This window comes from Eptatretus burgeri, chromosome 13 (assembly GCF_056783735.1).
Source record: "Eptatretus burgeri isolate ZD-2024b chromosome 13, Ebu_testis_v1, whole genome shotgun sequence".
NCBI lineage: Eukaryota > Metazoa > Chordata > Myxini > Myxiniformes > Myxinidae > Eptatretus > Eptatretus burgeri.
This window is the reverse complement of record NC_140973.1, coordinates 17,281,458-17,303,458: the sequence shown is the minus strand read 5'-3', so window position 1 is coordinate 17,303,458 and position 22,001 is coordinate 17,281,458. Positions and strand designations below refer to the sequence as shown.

The window sequence follows — 22,001 nt, the reverse complement described above, 5'->3', positions numbered from 1 at the left end:
TGTGTATGTATGTGAGTATGTGAGTATGTGTGTATGTGTGTATGTATGTATGTTCCGGAAATACAGCCAAAACAGTACATGATAGCGCAAAAATTTTCGGCCCACCTTACTCACCATTCTCCTGTGGTGTGCAGTGTCAAGTTTTGTTAAAATTGGGCACAGAAAAAATTATTTAAAAACTCAATTCCCGATTCAGTCAAGTCCTCTTTGGGAGTATTTGATCAATGCAAACAACCTCAGCGGTATAGTTCGCTGGAGCTATCTTTTTGTTTGTTTTTTTAATGATTTTTTTTAATCAATTGCTGTCAACGGGAACCCAACGGGTTCATGGGTCGTGTGGCGCGTAATAAAAAAAACAACATCCACCACCATTCGCACAGATTATATCCCTTTGGATAAAAGTGTAAAACCAGAGATTTGAAAACATTTTGTTTTCCAGCCCAGTTTCTTGCACACAAACGATATATCCGCTTTGATCGTCAAATGACGAGTGAAGTTTTTGAATCGAGATCCATTATCGGCGGTGTAGCAGGCGGCGGTTGTGATATTCACTACACAGCAATTCAATGGACAATGGACATGTTATAAATACCGCACTTACAGATAAAACCGAAATCGACAAATCGCCGGAACTAAATAACCAAACAATCAGAGTGGTTCGATCATCCCCGCTCGATCTCTTTCCCCTCACACACGGAGCCGGAGCCATGCTGAGCCGGCGCACCGAGTTACAGTTGATAACCGCGGCGTGCGTCACCGCCGGCTTGTTGGGTTTCGGACTCGCTTGGATATTCAGGAATCGCGACAGACGTCGCGACAAGACGGGATACCGCGGAGTGACGGCTTGGGAGGCGGTCGCCGCCCGACAACGAACCGACCTCCTCAACAAGCTGGCCGTCCTGCTCTCCTCCATGGCTGAGGTGCGACAGGAGGTCCGCGAGTTCAAGGCGGCGCTGCCTCTGGCTGTCGACCGGGCGATCCGAACTCGGAGGGGCAAGACCCTCTCGGACACCTCGAGCTCGGTCTATTTGACCATGAGCAACGATGAGATGGACGACTCGTCGGGGTGAGGATCAATTTTCATTCCCTCACACATTCTCTTCAACTTGTCCGATTAATATCAAACCTTAAAAAGGCACATCCTCAGGTCCCCAGCAATATACCTGGCAAGTTTCAATTAGATCGGGCCAGAGGTTGTCGACAAACAGCGGTCACACACAGACACGCACACAGACACGCACACAGACACGCACACAGACACACACACAGACACGCACACAGACACACACACACAAACACACAAACACACACACACACACGTATATACATCCACACACATGTATATACACACACACACACACACACACACGTATATACATATACACACATGTACACACACGTATATACATACACACACATGTATATACATACACACACGTATATACATACACACACATGTATATACATACACACACGTATATACATACACACACGTATATACATACACACACATGTATATACATACACACACACACATGTATATACATACACACACACACACACACACGTATATACATACACACACACACACACACACGTATATACATACACACACATGTACACACACGTATATACATACACACACATGTATATACATACACACATGTACACACACGTATATACATACACACACACACACGTATATACATACACACACACACACGTATATACATACACACACAGACACACACACACACATACACGTATATACATATACATACATAGACACACACACAGACAGACACACAGACAGACACACAGACAGACACACAGACAGACACACAGACAGACACACAGACAGACACACAGACAGACACACAGACAGACACACAGACAGACACACAGACAGACACACAGACACACACACAGACACACACACAGACACACACACAGACACACACACAGACACACACACAGACACACACACAGACACACACACAGACACACACACAGACACACACACAGACACACACACACAGACACACACACAGACACACACACAGACACACACACAGACACACACACATACACGTATATACATATACACACACACGTATATACATACACACACACACGTATATACATACACGTATATACATACACACACACACGTATATACATACACACACACGTATATACATACACGTATATACATATACACACATGTACACGTATATACATATACACACATGTACACGTATATACATATACACACATGTACACACACGTATATACATACACACACATGTATATACATACACACACACATACACGTATATACATATACACACATGTACACACACACACACGTATATACATACACACACACGTATATACATACACACACACGTATATACATACACACACACGTATATACATACACACACAGACACACACACACATACACGTATATACATATACACACATGTACACACACATACACGTATATACATATACACACATAGACACAGACACAGACAGACACACAGACACACAGACAGACAGACACAGACACACAGACAGACAGACAGACACACAGACAGACACATTTTAATTTTTTTAAATTTTGATTTCTTCTTTCCATGAGGAAAACATTGTGTTCTCTCATGCTAGAGTCGTGGATATCGTCGATGTTGAGAAGGAAGAGGACATTAGAGCCGCACCTCAAGAAGAGACTCCTGATGCAGGTATATGTTTGCTTTACCTTTCTCATTGATCCTATGCAAACTCTCCGAGTAATTATTCATTCATTCTGCACGTACATCGTCTACGTAATCAAATGAAGCGCTGGGCAAATAGACTGGCTTGGGTAAACATGATGAGGAATAGACCATGCAATGCAGTTCATGGTAGGCTTTGCCCATGCCCAGTGAAAAAGACAATCTTTTATTAATTATTATTGTTATATTGTATCTAAAATGCAGTGTGTATTTGTCTGTACCACTTCATGAGGACTATTTTGGAAGGGTTTTAAAGACCATTCTTTAAACACAACTGTGTTCATTGCATTCTATTTTTGAGGATAAAAAAAAACTTGAAAAACGTTTTTTTATAAAGAGTAATTATATCTTTTATCGGAATTGTAGACGGTAACTTGCAAATCGGACCTCAAGGGCGGTGTACAGAAGTGTGTTTTAAAATAACAATAAATACAAGGCACAGGGAGGTGAAATTCGCTGCACATGATGTGCAACACGTGCAGAGTATAATGAGCTTCCATTTATATTCGTAGGATGTCTAATAAATAAAAAAGAAATAAGCACACCTGACACTAGGCCGAGGCTTCAGACTTTGGAATGCTCACGAAGCTGTACTGTCGAAACGAAACATCCCAGAAGATAAAGAAAATAGGATCGCATATGTACGTCGTGTTTTAAAATTACACCTCTTGCTACGAAACATCATATCTTCTAGTCTCCTTTCATATTTCATTGCCATTGCACCAACCCGTCGTTTTTGATGGGCTTTTATACTTGTATTTAATAAAACTATAAATACCCGCTCACAAGGGAGCAACCAGGGGGTCATGTTATTATCCTTATTATATTATTGCCAATTGGTGTTAATATTATTATGAAGCTGTTATTATTGTTGTTGTTATGACTTTTGTTATTGGAGGTGACCTTTGAGAAACGGCATGATAATGTGAAACGATGCTCAAGCTGCTTTCTATACACCTAAACTTGGTATTTTTCCCAAGGCGGAAAAAGGCAATAAAACATGGCAATTCCTTTGGATTCTTACAGTCGAGTCGAAAGTAACATGAGGTAAGCGAGTGTGAAAATAGGGCGAAGGCCTCTCACTCTTGATACCATTAAGGGTTCTGGAACATCACTCGGAATACCTTCTCCCACCACCACGGGGAGCGGTGGATGCAACACGTCTACTACACATTTACATCGAGTATTTGCGTCGGCCCCACCTTTGCAATCCCTGTGGGGGAGAGGGGGGAAATCGAGTAGCTAGAACCTTTGTCTTATGACCCTTAGTCCCCCTGACAAATGGTTTAGATTGGATAAGTAAATGCCAAATGCATCACCATCAGACAGACAGACAGACAGACAGACACCAAATTCCATACTTTAGTATGACGAGAATATTGGCTCTTAACCTGGGGGGGAGGGGGGGCGTGAGTAATTTCCAGAGGGGGTGTGAGTCTGGAGAAAAAAGTAGGAATTTCTCTAATAATTATTTTTGGAATTCTCTTCACAAGAGTTTGCATTATATCCTGATGAACCCAAAAGTATCGCCTTTAATAATTTTCGTTTTCTATTCGCTGCGAGGCCTACCATCTTCTGTATTAAAATGAATTTTAAAATTTAACATTTATTTAAATTTAATATTAAAATTTATATTTTATTGTAATTTTACTATCAAAAAAATTTTTTTTTCACGGATTTTCAGCACCCATTTCAAATGAAATTCTCAATGAGTGCAAAAAAGCGGAAGTATCTTGACGAATATATTCGATTTGGATTTGTCTCCCTCCAAAAGGGTAACAGAGGTACCTCAGTCCGTAATATGCTACAACATTCTGTGCAATGATGGCATGCTGCCCACATGCTTGAAAGGGCACTTGAAGACAATGCATCCTGCTCTTGCTGCCAAACCCAAGGCATTATTTGAAACAAAAAGGCAGTCCTTAAAGCAAGCTAAGATGGCCAGCAGTGAAGCATATTGGCAACAGACTTCAAAGGTTGTTGAGGCTTCCAATGAGATCACCATGTTGATTGCAAAGAGCAAAAAGAGCCATAACATCGGAGAGACTCTCATAAAACCAAGTGCATTGCATGCAGCAGAGCTCGTTCTGGGGAAGGATGGTGCAAACAAGCTTTCCCAAATCTCTCTATCAAGGGAAGGATCGATGAAATGTCTCAAGACATCAAAGATCAAGTTCTCGACCAAGTAAGAGCTTCTCCTGTGTTTACCATCCAGTTGGATGAAACAACTGCTGTTGCTCAGTGTTCTTAGCTACTGATGTATGCTCATTTCATGTCAGGCAATAGTGTAAAAGAGGAAATGCTCTTCTGCCATCCCATGGAAAGTTATACAACTGCAACAGATATGTTTCAAGTGGTATCAAACTTCTTCCAGGAAAATCAACTTTCGTAGGACTCGCTGGGACGGGTGTGTACTGATGGAGCTCTGGCCATGCTTGGTTTGCAATCTGGTTTCATAACAAGAGTGAAAGAAAAAAGTCCATCTGCTATAGGTACACACCGCATCCTTCATCGTGAAGCCTTCGCATCCAGAACTCTACCTGCTGAAATGAGGGATGTCATGAAACTGACTATCAAGGTAGTCAACTTCATCAAAGCTGGAGCCTTAAACAGTCGTCTCTTCAAACAGCTGAGTATGGATATGGATTCTGAACATCAAGCCTTGCTTTTCCACACAAATGTACGATGGCTTTCGAAGGGAAACATGCTTGGACCGCTTTATGAACTACGACAAAAAGTGGCAACATTTCTAGATTCGCAGCAGAAAGCAGATCTCCATGACAAGTTCCAGTCTGAAGGATTTTTGCTATCTCTAGCTTACCTGGTGGACATCTTTGAAGCACTGAATGCCATCAACCTCAAACTCCAAGGGAAAAACATCAACATAATCATGCACAATGATGTCATTCGAGCCTTCATGGCCAAACTCGACCTCTGAAAATGTTATTCAGGATGGAAATACAGCCAGTTTTGCTAACTTGGATTCTGCTCTCATTCACAGTTACCTTGATTCTGAGTTAAAGAAACAGGGAATTACTCATCTGACTGAATTGAAAGCAGAACTCATCAGATACTTTCCGGATATAAATGAAAAGCACGAAGCCTGGAAATTCATTTGGAACCCATTTCAATGTGAAGTAGCTGATATTTCAGACGAAGTGCAAGAGGAGTTTCTTGAGTTATAGTTCAACTCCTCGGCTGAAGAAGACTTCAAAAACTGGATCTCGAGACGTTCTGGGTCACGTACCTTCCTGTTTACCCTTTGATCTCACAACAAACTATTCAGATTCTGACAATGTTTGGATCAACGTATCTTTGTGAAGCTGCATTTTCCACGTTCGTTGCTGTCAAGACCAAGTACAGAAACAAGCTGAACGTTCAAGGGGACTTGCGTTGTGCTCTCTCTGGCATTCGACCACACATTCAGGATCTGGTAGCCAAGAAGCAATGGTAAGTATCTCATTAAATGTCACCTCATTATACATGCTGTGTATATATATATATATATATATATATATATATATATTGCTTATACAGAATTCTTTGTTCAATAAAAAGACTAAAAACATGCATTTTTTCAGTTTTTCCTTTTAATTCAGGAGGGATTTTTAATCATTTGGTTGCAGAGGGGAGGGGGGGGGGCGTCGAGGCAAGGACCAACTACTAGAGGGGGCGTTGTGGTAAAAAAGGTTAAGAACCACTGGACTGGAAGCACTCCACGATGGGAGCGGCCAGGGGGATGATTGTTATTATCCTTATTCAAACATGTAATTGAAAATACCTCTCGCTGCGTAATTCAAAACGCCTCACTGCACTGCAAAACATGGGGATAGGAATACTGTACTGTAAAGGGTGGGGACTTGTAATACCCTCTTCCACTGAGAGCGGCGCTACACAATACACATTTGATGGAGAATTACTAACCCTCGCTCCCACTCCCATCTCCCCCCCCCATACACACAACCCCAAAAGCAAGACCACCGACAGATAAAAACACCCCTATGTACTAATTGGGGTCATGCTGATCCTTTGTAGCAAGTGTGGTTGTAATCGGCCCAGAACTATGAGTAGCGTGACACACACACACACACACACACACACACACACACACACACACACACACACACACACACACACACACACACACACACACACACACACACACACACACACACACACACACACACCTGTGAAATATAATAAAGATGATGACAAATAGACAGGCAAACAAAGAACTTATTTCTTACAAGCAAACTTCTATCAATATCTTTGCTGTCTGGACAGCTGTATCTGAGGAGGGTTCTGAGTACACTGCGCTGGAGTTGGACGAATTGCTGGCAAAAGCAGATGCTCTGCATGCTGGAAAAGCATGTGACAAAGAGCAGGGATTTGAGCTGCTTCGTTCACGAAAAGGGGAGGTAAATGGAGTTTCTCTGGCTGCGTTTTACACACACACTGTTATATGGAACGTTCATGCACCGTACTAACAGCTGCTATTCCTGGTTAAAGCCACGGTGGGGGCTGAGCAGAAAATTCTTCTCAGCAGCCCCTGCATGGTGTGGCAGCTTCAGCTCGTTCCTGGTTTACAAAAGGTTACATAAACTCTGTAACCACCGAGTGTGCATGCAACATTAATTTGCGAACATTTACAATATGGTGTTTGCCCTTTCAGCTTTCTTGCAAATGCATTTTATTTTGACTTTTTACTTTCCTCATTGTTTTCTGGCCTGATGGTGTTCTCGATGGATTTTTCTTTTCATAATTTACAAAAAGGTGTGCAAGTCTATAACCAATGAAGGTGTGGATTATGACAATTGTTTGCCAGTCTGGTGGTGGCTTAATGGTTAAGGTAGCTGGCTTAAGATCTTCAGGTTCTGAGATTGAGCCTGCCATGCCATGAGAAATAACAGGTAGGTTGTCATCTTTCTGAGATCAGAAAAACGAGTCCCAGCTTCACAGGATTGTGCCCCCAAGCCAAGGAAAAAAATTTGCGGCAGCCCTATGTGTCTGAAGACGTGAAAGTTCTTCTTGCCAGGAAGTAACAGTACAAGGCAGGAAGTGTTTGACTTATTGCAATTATAGCTTCACCAAACCTTAACAGGATTTAGGTTGAGTAATTTGTGCAACCATCAGCAGGACTTGATCCTGCATCAAGGTTGAGTCCTGCTGATGGGGGCACAAAGATAATGTGCAGCCATCTTGTTCCATCAGACACAAATCATGATTTGCCAAGTGAAGAAAAACACTGTTTGATCTTTTGCAGTTTGCAGAGCATTTTGAATTCTGCTGGAGAATGGCACGGATGTGCGGTGATATGTGCGACATTGCACAAGGGGATGGAGAGAGGATAAAGAAGTATGCATCTTTGGGTGAGCATATTGGGCCATTATGGTTAACTCACTGAAATCTGCATTATAGACTCAGTTGATTAACAGCTTTGGCCATCTGTATATTCCATATACAGTGTCTATAGAAAGTCTACACTCCCTTTCAAAATTTTCACCTTTTGTTGCCTTGTAGCCTGGAATTAAATTGCATTAAATCAGACTTTCCCCACCTTTATTTGCACATCGTCATCCATAACTTCCAAGTGAAAAATAAATTCTACAAATTTCAGAAAATCAATTAAAAATACAAAACTAGAATATCTTAGTTGGACAAGTCTCCAGCCCCTTACAATAGCAATTGTAAATTAACTCGGGTGGAACCAATCACCTTCAAAATCACCCACCAAAGTAATTGGGCTCCACCTGTGTTAAATTGCAGTGATTGATTATTTCAGAATAAAATCATCTGTTCCTGTAGGTTTCCTCTGCTGGGTAGTGCATTTCACAGCAAAGACTCAACCATGAGAACCAAGGAGCTTTTAAAAGACATCTGGGATAAAGTTGTGGAAAGGCACAGATCAGGAGATGGGTATAAAAATATTTTGAAGGCCTTGAATATCCCTTGGAGCACAGTCAAGACAATCATGAAGAAATGGAAGACATATGTTACCACCAAGACTCTGCCTCGATCAGATCATCCCTCCAAACTGGATGACCAAGCAAGGAGGAGACTGATCAGAGAGGCCACAGAGAGGGCAATGGTAACTTCGAAAAAGATACAGGCCTTTATGGCAAAGACTGGTCACTGTGTATGTGACAATATCCCAAGCACTCCACAAGTCTGGCCTGTACGGTAGGGTGGCAAGAAGGAAGCCATTACTCAAAAAAGAAGGAAGCCATTACTAACGAAACAAAGATGGAACTTTTTGGTCTCAATGCAAAACATTACTTTTGGTGCAAACCCAACACAGCACATCACCCAAAGAACACCATCCCGACTGTGAAACATGGTGGTGGCAGCAACATGTTAAGGGGATGTTTCTCTTCAGCAGGGACTGGGGCACTTGCCAGGATAGAGGGGAAAATGGATGGAGCAAAACGCATAACAATCCTAGAGTAAAACCTGCTGCCCTTTGCAAGAAAGCTCAAATTGGGGTGGAAGTTTACCATTCAGCATGACAATGACCCGAAGCAAACAGCCAGGTCTGCACTGGAGTGGCTAAGGAACAAAAAGATAAATGTCCTTGAGTGGCCCAGTGGCCCGACCTGAATTCAAATGAAAATCTGTGGCATGATTTGAATATTGCTGTCCATCAATGCTCCCCACACAACTTAACTGAGCTTGAAAAGTTTTGTGCAGAAGAATGGTCAAATATTGCCCAATCAAGGTGTGCAAAGTTGGTAGAGACCTATCCCAACAGACTCACAGCTGTAATTGCTGTCAGAGGTGCTTCCACCAAGTATTAACTTGGGGGGGGGGGGGGTGGATAGAGACTTCTCAAGGCAAGATATTCCAGTTTTGTATTTTAAAATAATTTTCTGAAATTTGTATAATTTTTCACTTGGAAGTTGTGGGTAACGATGTGCAAATAAAGGTGGAAAAAAAAAATCTGATTTAATTCCAGGCTATAAGGCAACAAAACATGAACATTTTGAAAGGGGGTGTAGCCTTTTTACAGGCACTGTATATACAATAGGCTAATGAGCCTGGTGTTGGCGCAGTGGTTAGGGCAGCGGCTTGGGATCCAAAAGGTCCTGAGTTCAAGCCCCGTTGAGCCACTGAATTAATACACCAGGGGGTCGACTCAGCCTGTCATCCTTCCGAGGTCGGCGAAATGAGTACCAGTGTACTGGGCCGGTGTATACCCCGGTTAAAAATAGGTGTACCAGATCCCTCTGTCGCAAGAGGCGACCAGGGTTGCGTCAGGAAGGGCATCCAGTGTAAAAAATGTGCCAAATCACTATGCGGATCATATGGATGATCCGCTGTGGCGACCCCTAACGGGAGCAGCCGAAAGAAGAAGAAGAAGAAGATATACAATAGGCTAATGCTGTCTATCAGTCTGTCTGTCCCACCCTGAAATATGGAAACACTCCTTGGAGAGTAAAAAATAGTTACTTTAAATCTATCCAAAGCTGTGGGAAAATGAAAAATTTTTCATCCATACAGTAAATTGAACCCAGGTAGTGTATCGGCAACAGACCAATGGCTCAATTTCTCCAGAAAAAACTTTTATGTGACATTAAATATATAATCTGCCTTTTTTGAGATCTTTCAATCAACGCAAGAATAAAAGGCTGCCTTTTTTTTTAATATCGTGGTACTTTTACCATGAGCTTTTGCTGGAAATATTTATTTTGAAAGGGGGAGGGGTGGTGCTGGTGAGGGGACCTTGTGGTTTTAGATTTAAGAATAAATAAATAAATAAATGTCTTCTCCATTTTTCATTATAACCATGCAGAGCAATTAATATCTTTATGAATGGTAGCTAAGAGCTAAATTAAGAGCTAAATATGACTGCGAACGACAATCTATCATAAATGTAGTATCAGATAATGAAATGTATAATAATGCCAGCAAAGTAGAGGGAATGACTTTCAGGGATTAACCAATATAATAAATCCTTTATAAACCCTTCCCAAATGTGCATATTTCGCAGGTAAAGAGGTTCTTTCCTGTTGCGTCAACCACGACAAGGATGTGAAGTATCACCAGTGGTGAGTCATGTACAAGCTTTGATATTAAATATTGAATCATTGTTTCTTCAATGGTATCAAAAGTGGAGTGGCAGGTTTTGGTAAATAAAAATCTATGATATTCTGTGAATATGATTTGATAGTGACAGAATCCACATAAACAAACGGTTATACTGTAATAATAGTTGCTTTTGGGGGGAGAGGAGCTCGTTTAGCAATGAAACTGATTGGCAATACATGTTTGAGGTGTGTAGCGTGCACAAGCGCAGGCATTCTCTTAGGTCTTGCAGCACACATCAGACCACAGGCTCGACTAGCACAACCACTCTCACCGCTCAAGTCAGTATGCGGTGCGCTGTTAGGCCCGAGAGAAATTCCACCTCTGAGTGGTTTCAGACCTTTAATGTGCAGTCTTATTGTCTCTTTTGCCTACTCGATCCTTTTAAAAAGGCACCAAATAATAATTTGGATCATCGGCTGAACATGGAGTCTTTCCTCTTGGTTTGACTCTGTATACACCCACTCGTTACTCGATTGACCAGCCTCCATTCCCTCACTCCCATTCCAGTCAGGTCAGGTTCGATCTGTGACCTGCTACAGGTACCATGTAAACCTGTACTAACCTGTTCCATGGTCGGGTTGTCGGCGACTAAACCATCTCCCCCACCAGGTTTTCTGGTGAGGAGGGTGTTTGGATATGGCCATCCAGCAGGATTAAAAACAAAACCTGTCAAAGGGCGGAGGAGCTCCTTGTGAGCCAACGGCCATCCATATCTAGTGCCCAACTGTGTCTGCGGACGTCCTCCTGCAGTTGGGTTACTTCTTATTAGGAGGTTGGTGGCAGGATTTGCACTCCGGCCACCGTAAAACCCTTCATTCCGCAAAACGCAAAAACGCAAAAAAATCTGAAAACCCACTCCGTGGGAGTACCTCCTGTGCAGCTTCCCTTCGCAGGGCAGCTCACCGTATGACGGGATTGGGGCAAAGCCTTCGGGACCCCCAATCTTTGATAGGAGGGAAACCACGGGGTAACATCCCTGGGTCAGATTGCGGGAGAGTGTGTCGGAGTGGTGCTGAGGTGTCGTCCACCAGACGGCGGTCTCCTTGGGTTAACCTGAGGCGGTCCCTTCGGGTGGGTGCCTGGAATGTCCTATCCCTAAGAGAGGATGATCACCTGTCTCTGTTATCATCTGAGCTCAAGCGTTTGGACATTGGGATTGCAGCTCTCTCTGAGGTTCGGAGACCGGATTGCGGCGAGATAATGGTGGGTGGTTACACCTACTATTGGTCTGGTCGCTCTGATGGTTACCATACCCAAGGAGTTGCTGTAGCTGTGTCCAATAAGCTGACCCCAATGATAATCGAGGTAACACCGGTCAACGAGCGTATTATGAGATTAAGGATTCGTCACTCCTTAGGTGTCATTTCCCTGGTCTCTATTTATGCTCCGACTGAGGCGAGTGATCTCACCGTGAAGGACACATTCTACGCCACACTCGAGTCTGTGGTTGATCAGTGCCCCAGACGAGATACACTTCTAGTCTTGGGGGATTTCAATGCATCGACTGGAACTGATAGGGATGGTTATGAGGTGTGTGTTGGTCCCCATGGGTCAGGAACTATGAACCAGAATAGCACTAAGTTCCTTGACTTTGCAAGAAGTCATGGACTTAGGGTGGCTGGTTCATGGTTTCAGCGCCCACAAGCTCATCGCTGGACTTGGTGTTCCAACGCTGGCAGTGTGGCAAAGGAGATTGACCATGTCCTCATTGACGGTCGTTGGAGGATGATACAGAACTGCAGGGTCTACCGGAGTGCTCAGTTCCTCAATACTGACCACAGGCTTGTTGTAGCAACTCTAAAGCTGCACCTTAAATCCTGGAGAATGGTACCATCCCAGCCTAGGCTGGATGTTGCCAAGCTCAGGGATGAGAGAGTAACTGAGGAATTTGCGAACAGGCTGAGTGGACACTTGGGGGGTCTGGGTGCTTTGGGGGGTCCTGAAGAGTTGTGGAGTGCCTTCAAGACCACCGTCCTTGATGTTGCCGGTGGATGCCTTGGAGTTCACCCCAGGGCAAAGAAGAATTTTGTCTCTCAAGGGACACTGGATACCATTGACCAGAGTCGCAGGGCCAGGCTGAATGGCAGAGCTGAGCTGTTCAGGGAGCTGAGGCGTAAAACTGTACGTGCACTGAGGGTGGACAAGGAGGCCTATGTTGCAGGAATCTGTGAGGGGGTAGAGCATCACCTGTGGACAGGTGATTCTCGTCCCGCTTACAGGGGAATTCGCGCATTACGTTCATCCAAGCCCATCCCTCGGAGCACTGCAGTTAGAGCAGAGAGTGGTAGGCTCTTGACAGAGGAGTCTGAAGTGAAGGCCCGCTGGGCCGGTTACTTTGAGCGGTTGTACCAGGCTGATCCCCCAGCTGTCGAGTTGGACGTCAAGGGTGTTACAATCCCTGTTGCTGACCCTCGAATCAACTGTGGTCCACCATCGCTTGTGGAAACACGGGCTGCGGTGAACCAGTTGAAACGGGGCAAAGCTCCAGGGATCTGTGGCATCCATGCTGAACTTCTCAAGGCTGGTGGAAATGCTGCACTCGTGTCGTTGCACGCAGTTTTGTGCTCTGCCTGGAACACAGGGGCCTTGTTGTCCCTCTCTGGAAAGGGAAGGGTGATCGCCAAGACTGCAACAACTACCGAGGGGTGACGCTGCTCTCAGTGCCGGGCAAGGTCTTTGCTCGGATAATTCTTGATAGGGTTCGCCACCATCTGCTTGAGCACCAGCGTCCAGAGCAGTCAGGCTTTACACCAAAGAGGTCAACGATTGACCGTATCCTTGCACTTCGTGTCCTCACCGAACACAGACGAGAGTTTCGGCAGGGGATGCTTGCAGCCTATGTTGATCTCTGTAAAGCGTTTGATTCAGTGAATCGGGATGTCCTCTGGAGGATTCTTGGTCTTCGTGGGGTGCCACCAAAACTGATCGATCTGATGTCTGAACTCTACTCTGGTACTGAGAGTGCTGTGAAGTGTGGTGGTACCATCTCTGACTTATTTCCAGTTGTTACTGGAGTCAGTCAGGGATGTGTACTTGCCCCCACACTTTTCAGCACTTGTATGGACTGGATTTTTGGGAGGATGTCGGAGAGATCAAGTTGCGGTGCATCGTTTGGCAATGTCAAGATCTCGGACCTTGATTTTGCAGATGATGCAGTCATCTTTGCGGAGACTTTAGACATCCTCTTGGGGGCCCTCGAGGTGCTGAATGAGGAGTCGGAGCCGTTGGGATTACGGATTTCTTGGGTCAAAACTAAGATCCAGGTTTTCGGTGACATCTTGGATGCTGCTGTCCTGTCTGTGTCTGTTTGTGGTGAGGATGTTGAGGTCGTGGATAGATTCACTTACCTTGGCAGTGATATTCATGTCTCCGCAGGTTGTGAGCCGGAGGTCAATAGACGTCTGGGTCGGGCCTGGGGAGTCATGGATTCACTGGATCATGGGGTGTGGCGCTGCCGGTACCTGTGCGGGAGGACGAAAGTCCGAGTCTTCAGGTCCTTGGTACTTCCAGTCTTGCTCTATGGGTGCGAGACTTGGACTTTGACCAAGGATCTGAGACGGAGACTTAATTCCTTTGGTACCAGGTCTCTTCGGAGAATCCTTGGCTATCGCTGGTCGGATTTTGTGTCCAACGAGCGGTTGCTGAGAGAGGCTCGGATGAGATTTGTTACCTGCATAGTCCGTGAGCGTCAGCTGCGGCTGTATGGACATGTGGCTCGTTTTCCTGACGCTGATCCTGCTCACCAGATTCTCTCAGCGAGGGAGTCTCATGAGCGGAGGAGGCCAGTGGGCTGACCACGTGCCTCATGGTTGCAGCAGGTTGACCATCATCTCAAGGAGATGGGGATGGGCCTGGCATCTGCCTGGGGGATGGCCAGACGGAGGCCCCTGGAGTACCGGCGGAAAGTGGACGCAGCGACGCGCTGTTCTGGCACATGCTCCCATACCTGACCTGACCTGATTCCCTCACACATCCCTGTTCTTTGGGAAAGTCAGAATATTATGTGGGTGAGCTCGCTTTAACAATCCAAACTTGGAGGGCTAAATTACATGGAAATTTAGAATTAGGGCCAGCACAGTTTTCAATCCAGATTGAGTGTTATAAATAAAGCACGTATCGACAAAGGCTGGGAAAATTTTTCTTTTCTCCATTTTGTGGTGATAAATTAAATTAGTACCTATTCACCTCCCCTTCCAACATGAAATATATTACCCCTCCCCTTTCCTATCCCCCCTTCCTTCCTTCCTCTTCCTCAATTGAGCCTCACCCCCACTCTATATTGAATATACTGTCATGGACAAAAATATTGCCACCCTTGTACTTTTAAAAAATAACTCAATTGGTAAACATTTGACTTGGACCTAGTTTTCTGACACTGGTTTGAACATTGCGCTCCAAAATGCCTTGGTAATCTCCTGATTTAATGATGCCGTGCACACATTCAAGGCACCCAGTGCCAGAGGCAGCACAGCAACCCCAAAACATCACTGAACCTCCTCCATCTTTGACTGTCGGGAAGGTGTTCTCTTCTTTGAAGGCTTCATTTTGTTTTCTGTAAACAGAGATGATGTGCTTTCCCAAAAAGCTCCAATTTGGTCTCATGTGTCTACCAGACATTCTCCCAGAAGGATTTTGGCTTGTTCAGGTGTGTTTTAGCAAACTCCAGCCAGACTTTCTTATCTCTCTCTCTCAGCAGTGGGGTCCTCCTGAGTCTCCTTACAGAGAACCCCCTTTCATTGAGTTGGCGACGGACGATGTGAGTTGAAACTGTCGTACCTTGTGTCTGAAGGTCAGCTTGAATCTGTTTGGCAGTTGTTCAAGATGCTTTCTCCACCATTCAAACAATCCTTCGCTGCAATCTTCGATCAAGTTTTCTCTTGCAGCCATGTCCAGGGAGGTTGGCTGTAGTACCATGGACCTTAAACTTCCTGATAATTGTGTGGGGTGGGCACAGGAACATCAGTCTCTGGAGTTGGACTTGCAGCCTTGAGATTGTCCATGCTTGACTACAATCTTGTGTCTGACCTCCTCAGACAATTCTCTGATTTTCTTTCTTTTCTACATGCTCATTGCAGTGCACACAGTGACACAAAACAGCAGAATGACTCCTTTTCTCTATTCAAACTGGTTGAGTGATTTTTATATTGCAGGCACCTGCAATTCATCACAGGTGAGTTCAATTCCAAAGTAAAGGAGAATCACCTGCTTGAAATATAATTATTTCTCACAACTTCTAAAAGGTGCCAATAATATTGTCCGGCCCATTTTAGGATTTCTTTTTGGAATAACAAGATTTAGTAATTTTTTTCAGCATTTTTCTGTTTTGCTCCACTGCAAACCAAAGATTCACAAGTGTGGATACCAAATGATTTTTTTAAATTTCAACAATTTTCTGGAAGAAATGGTGCATTATTTGAAAAAGGTGCAAGGGTGCCAATATTTTTGGCCATGACAGTATGGCTTGATTCTAATTTTCCAAAGTGACCATGTTACACTTTACTCTACCCTGCATTTCTGCCTTGTGTGAACAGGTTTGCCATCATGTGCAGTTTTCTGGCAGAAAATGAACCTTTGCAGGATAAGATGAAAAATATATTTCACTGCAAGGTAATTCCCCCCACACTAAGGACGAGAATGCAGATTTGTGAATTCAAGTCTGGTGATGACTTTCATCGACTTTGAAAAAGCAATTGACAATGGGAACAGGGATGCAATGTGGGATATGTTAGAAAAATATGGACTACTCTAAGAGTTCATCAGGATGAAAAAGAATATGTACAGTGGATGCAATATGCAGTGTGATTTCTAATGGAAAGTAGTCTGCAGAATTAAACCACAAGTCAGGGATGCATGCAGTCTCCACTTGTGTTGTACTGGGCATTGACTATAAAGCTTGACATAATAGGAGAGTGCAGGAAGAATGGCCTCCAGATACACACACTCACCTCTAAGCTGTCTATGCTCGGTTCGAATCTCGGCCCCGTTATAAACCGTCACCCTGGTGTTTCACAGGCAGGGTGACTCATCTTCGTGTGCCGTCCCTCGGACGGACGTTAACCTGGGAGTCCCATCTGCCGACATTAGTTGATGGATGTCAGATCCCACGGTCGGTGCCCTTCGCGAAGATTCAGCAAGTTATCGTCTGCACCCTGAACAAATTAAATTCCTGCTGTAACAGACAGCGGGCATTGCATCATTGGAACAGTTGTGCCCACAGCCAATGTTTGTACCCCACAACCTTGTGCTGCATATGAAATATAATTAGTTGCCTGAGAGACCCCTCTGGACCGAGTCATCAACGTTGATAGGGCAGGAGACCAAGCACATAAAGACAGTGTAAGGATGAGAATAATCCAGATATCCCATTAGGACTGGGGATGGAGTCAAGGATTATGGAAAGAGGTTCTGATGTGGACCCCGCCACCACCAGCTCGAGCATTGGGTCTGTCAATCATACATAAAACAACCGTGGAAATTGGTGAGTCCAGGACATCGTGAAAGAAAGATTTGTTAGTTAAGATCTGGAGATGAAATGACAACCTGCACGGAGAGATCCATGAGATTGAAGCAGAAGCCTCCAACATTTGTGGATCAGATGGAAAGGGTTGGGTGGTGAATGGTTGAGAATGTGGGGAGGGGGCAGTAAGTGCCGGGCAAGAATAAAAGTCAGGAAGATGGAGGGGGGTGATAGGGATGGATGTACCAGTGCTTAACTTTTCCCATTTATTTATCTCAGTGCCTAAATCAGCAAAATGACCACCGACATCACTGCTGGGGTGAAAACTAGGGTTATTGAACATTTTCACAAGAGGGCTACACTGCACCTGCTTCAATTGTTGTGAATAGACTTATTTCATACAAAAAAAGAAAGATGGGCAAGCAATGGGAAAAGATCATTGGAGCAGGATGAAGGGACAAATGGCAGTCATTCATTAGGAAATAGTGTGACCAGTCATATTAACAAGTGAATGGAAGAGGACAGGATGGAGGTAAAGAAAGCAATAAAATGTTTTTAGCAGCGTCTCGCGTAGCGAACAGCTACTCTAAGAGAGCTTGGTGGCGTTGTTGTTCTTCTTCTTATGAAGACAAAACCTTTATATTCGGACTCAGCTCTTTTATATACAGGATCCGGATCTCCTTAAATACTAAACACCTGTACACATCCTCGCATTGAGGGTGCCTTTTGAGAGCGTCTATCATGATCTTTTAAATATATTCGGACATTTGTTTTAAAGTTTCGAAAAGTTCACATTACTATTTAAAGATTATTCCATTTAATGTATTGTAAATTCTTAAATACATTATTTATTTCATAAATACATTATGGCGGGTCTCGCTATTGGCTTAATCAAGGCACGTAACAAATATCGGAAGTTGTTGTGGTTTTGTTCGTTTGTTTTTTTTAGCCGACGATCTTTAGGACGCTGCTCTTGGACACATTTGTCCTTGTTTATTAATATGCAGGAAAGAGGAACAAAATTGAGAAAATAAAAAAAGATGAAGTTTGAGAAAAAAAAAATTAACATTAAATTTGTATTTTTAATAAATATTGTAGGGGTAAAATAAATATAAGAAAGGAAGCAGAAATTGAAGATGGATGTGGGGAAAGGAATTGACCACATGGAATACAAATAATCAACACCACAACAAGAAGCGAATACTTCGATATCGCACGGCTGGGGGCAGTAAAAGATTAAGAATGATGAAACAATTTTGCAGTTATAAAATTTAAATGTCAACACGGTGAATTAGCATGCATGATGGGAAAAGTTGTGACGTTGGACAAATTTCAATTTATAGCCCTCATATCAAAGGGACGTCGACGGCCATAAGTGTGACAGAAGACATGATAGAAGACACAGGACAGAATAGCCAATTATATAACAGCAGAAGCATCAGAATATAGCAGCAGAAGCAGCGGCGATGTCGCCGCACTGTAATAACCACTTCTGTCACCAAAAAAAAGAGGAAGAAATCACCTCCACAAGACGTTTTAAAAACACTTTTGGTGAAAAACAATGAAGAACGAGAGTTACAACGCTGTGTGTCAACAACTAACGGAACAGGAAGATTATCACTTCCGGCGTCACACAGAAAACGATTCGGCACAAAAAACGTCGCTCTTCCGCATTAACCCCGCCCACAATCCACCCGGCAATCTCCGCCCACAATCCACCCGGCAATCTCCGCCCACAATCCACCCGGCAATCTCCGCCCACAATCCACCCGGCAATCTCCGCCCACAATCCACCCGGCAATCTCCGCCCACAATCCACCCGGCAATCTCCGCCCACAATCCACCCGGCAATCTCCGCCCACAATCCACCCGGCAATCTCCGCCCACAATCCCCCCGGCAATCTCCGCCAACAATCCACCCGGCAATCTCCGCCCACAATCCACCCGGCAATCTCCGCCCACAATACACCCGGCAATCTCCGCCCACAATCCACCCGGCAATCTCCGCCCACAATCCACCCGGCAATCTCCGCCCACAATCCACCCGGCAATCTCCGCCCACAATCCACCCGGCAATCTCCGCCCACAATCCACCCGGCAATCTCCGCCCACAATCCACCCGGCAATCTCCGCCCACAATCCACCCGGCAATCTCCGCCCACAATCCACCCGGCAATCTCCGCCCACAATCCACCCGGCAATCTCCGCCCACAATCCACCCGGCAATCTCCGCCCACATCACACCCAACAATAAGTGTGACAGAAGTCACAGGACAGAATAGCCAATTATATAACAGCGCGATGTTGCCGTGCTGTAAAAATACATGAAGAGATGTAAAGGACTGCAATGCAATAGTCATCCACAGGATTGAAATCAAGCTTTATAGTGAAGGTGAAGGGTGGAGAGGTGGGGGGGGGGGGAGAGAAAACCCAAATTAACGAATCAATGTCGCCGAGGCCGAGCAACAACAAGAAAAAGTATACAAAGGTATCCTGCAGTGAATTCACAAGCACTGCAGTTAATGGTTGTTTGGCAATTGTAAAAACTGGTGAGTCGATGTACGTAATCAAATGCCACCAGTAAAACAATGTTTCAGGAGCTAAGCAGATCCGTGTCCTAAGGCCATTCTACACTTGAACTTTGAATCGCTGATTGTGTTATCAGGAACATTTGGATAAAGCTTGTGAATTGGATGGACAAGACCCGCTGACCCACCACCTGCTCGGCTGCTGGGCCTACTCCGTAAGATACTTTTACAATTTTTTTTTTTTTAATGTTCCAAGTTTTCTTTTTGTAGAAGTCCTAACTTAGGTGAAAACGTTTTAAATTCTAAAACCGAGATGCTGCACATCAGGCTTCAAAAATGATGTGGATAGAACATGAAGTGGGAAGAAAGCTTTTCAAAGATTTTCCATCTACATCCATTCAAGAGGCTCTGGATAGCTTTCTGAAGGTAATAAATATTTTTGTCATTAAATAAAGTTAAACACATTATATTTTCTAATATGAAAACTACCACATTCTGCAGACTGAACAAATCCAAAAAGAATTTTCAATCACCAATCAAGTATACTTGGCAAAGGTGAGCAGATTTTATAAATTTGGATATGGTGTTATTTCATGGTCTCATTCAGTCCTCATCCAATGAAATTGCTTTACCAGTGTTGCATGGAGCTGAATCGGCGAATGGAAGCTTTGAAGTGGCTCAAGTCTGCTGAAAAACTTCCCGTTGTCACTTCACAGGTAAACCTCAATCATGTATCAATGCAAAGAAAATACTGTAAATTTCTGAATCAGAAGGTACCTATTCGTAGAAAAGCGTCAAAATGACGAGTGACCCTTTTGTATTTTCTCATAATTCAGGCCAAAACCAAAATTACGTGCAAACCTTCATTTGTAACACAAATTGCTTATCCCTTTATTTGGGTGGTGTATAGACTAGACCGCTGCAACCATGATTACATACATGGAGCAAAAACATGCCGAATGCTCATGACGGGCAACCGTTCTGTATTTTCATTAATCAGCCTTGAAAGCTCGAGCTAAAACCAAAATTATACAAAAGTCTTAATTTATTAAAATTGCTCATCAATCTATTGGGTGGTGTATAGGCCACCGACCGCTGCTGCAATTGCTCCAAAAACAAACAAACAGGTTTTGCACTCTGCCATTGGGCTGACACCAGAGGCCAATGTGCCTTCACAAAATGGTGGATGTATTAATTTTTTTTCAGGTTACAATTGTGGTTGTAGTTGGGCCAGCTATCCAACCAATGGGTTCAGAGTGGACAGACATACCCACATACACCATTATAGCATGATCTCCAATATACCAAATCCAGTGTTTGAGCAATGACCTAATGACTGGCAGTATAGCCTAGACCGAGAGGTATGCACACTCGCTTCAGAGTTGTAAAGCCTCAGTTAAAATCTCAGCTCAGCTAGAAACTGTCATGCTGCTGTTTCAGATGGGGATTCATCAATGTGTATGTTGTCCCTTGGATAGACATTAGACCGAGCATCCTGGCTGTCATTTGTTGTTGTTTAAACAGCTTTGTATTTCTCATTTGTGCAGGACAAAGTCATGGAGAAGGAGCTCCAGGAAATGCTTCCACAACTAAGCACTATCTGTACTGGCCACACGGAGAGCCCAGAGCCCTTTGCCAGCACAAATGTACCTGGACCAGAGCTGAATGACACATCAAAACATAGTGTAGACACACCAATGGGTACCATTTATTAACATGTACAGAATGCATCATAAAATGGATGCTTTCCCACCTCTCAAGTAACATATACAAATGAGTAGAGCAGCCCTCTCAAGTTGGTTTATCGTTCCAAAGTGCTGCCGAGGTCAACACCACATCCCCAGAGATGCCAACTTTTGGAAATCAGAATTAGGGAGGATTTTCAACCGACACAAAATTATGTGCGCCAAGCGCACATCTCGAGCGCGGAGCGCTCGACCCTTGCGCCGGGGTCCATGGCCCGCCTTAGGGCCCTGGAAGCTCTGGGGTTCTAGACGCTCTCTAGTGCCCTCTGAGCCCTATTTTGGAGCATTTAACATGTTAAGAATTCCCACTTTTTGAACAAAAAAAGGGGAAAATTGTGCACTTTTTAATGTTACATGTATGTTAATATTAGTAAGTTAGGGGACAATCAAAGATTAACAAAAAAGC

At 44.0% G+C, this 22,001-nt stretch overlaps 1 protein-coding gene across 1 annotated transcript; it reads left to right on the top strand.

Annotated features, from left to right (window-relative positions):
* The first annotated feature begins 653 nt into the window (after positions 1 to 653).
* Positions 654 to 21,576, top strand: LOC147013953 (regulator of microtubule dynamics protein 2-like). The gene is made up of 11 exons (XM_085851374.1): positions 654 to 1,066; positions 2,674 to 2,747; positions 7,065 to 7,198; positions 8,044 to 8,149; positions 10,768 to 10,825; positions 16,397 to 16,472; positions 19,988 to 20,065; positions 20,178 to 20,276; positions 20,352 to 20,405; positions 20,486 to 20,566; positions 21,398 to 21,576. The coding sequence occupies exons 1-11, from the start codon at positions 708 to 710 to the stop codon at positions 21,563 to 21,565; spliced, it is 1,287 nt and encodes a 428-aa protein (XP_085707500.1). The 5' UTR covers positions 654 to 707; the 3' UTR covers positions 21,566 to 21,576.
* Positions 21,577 to 22,001: the final 425 nt, after the last annotated feature.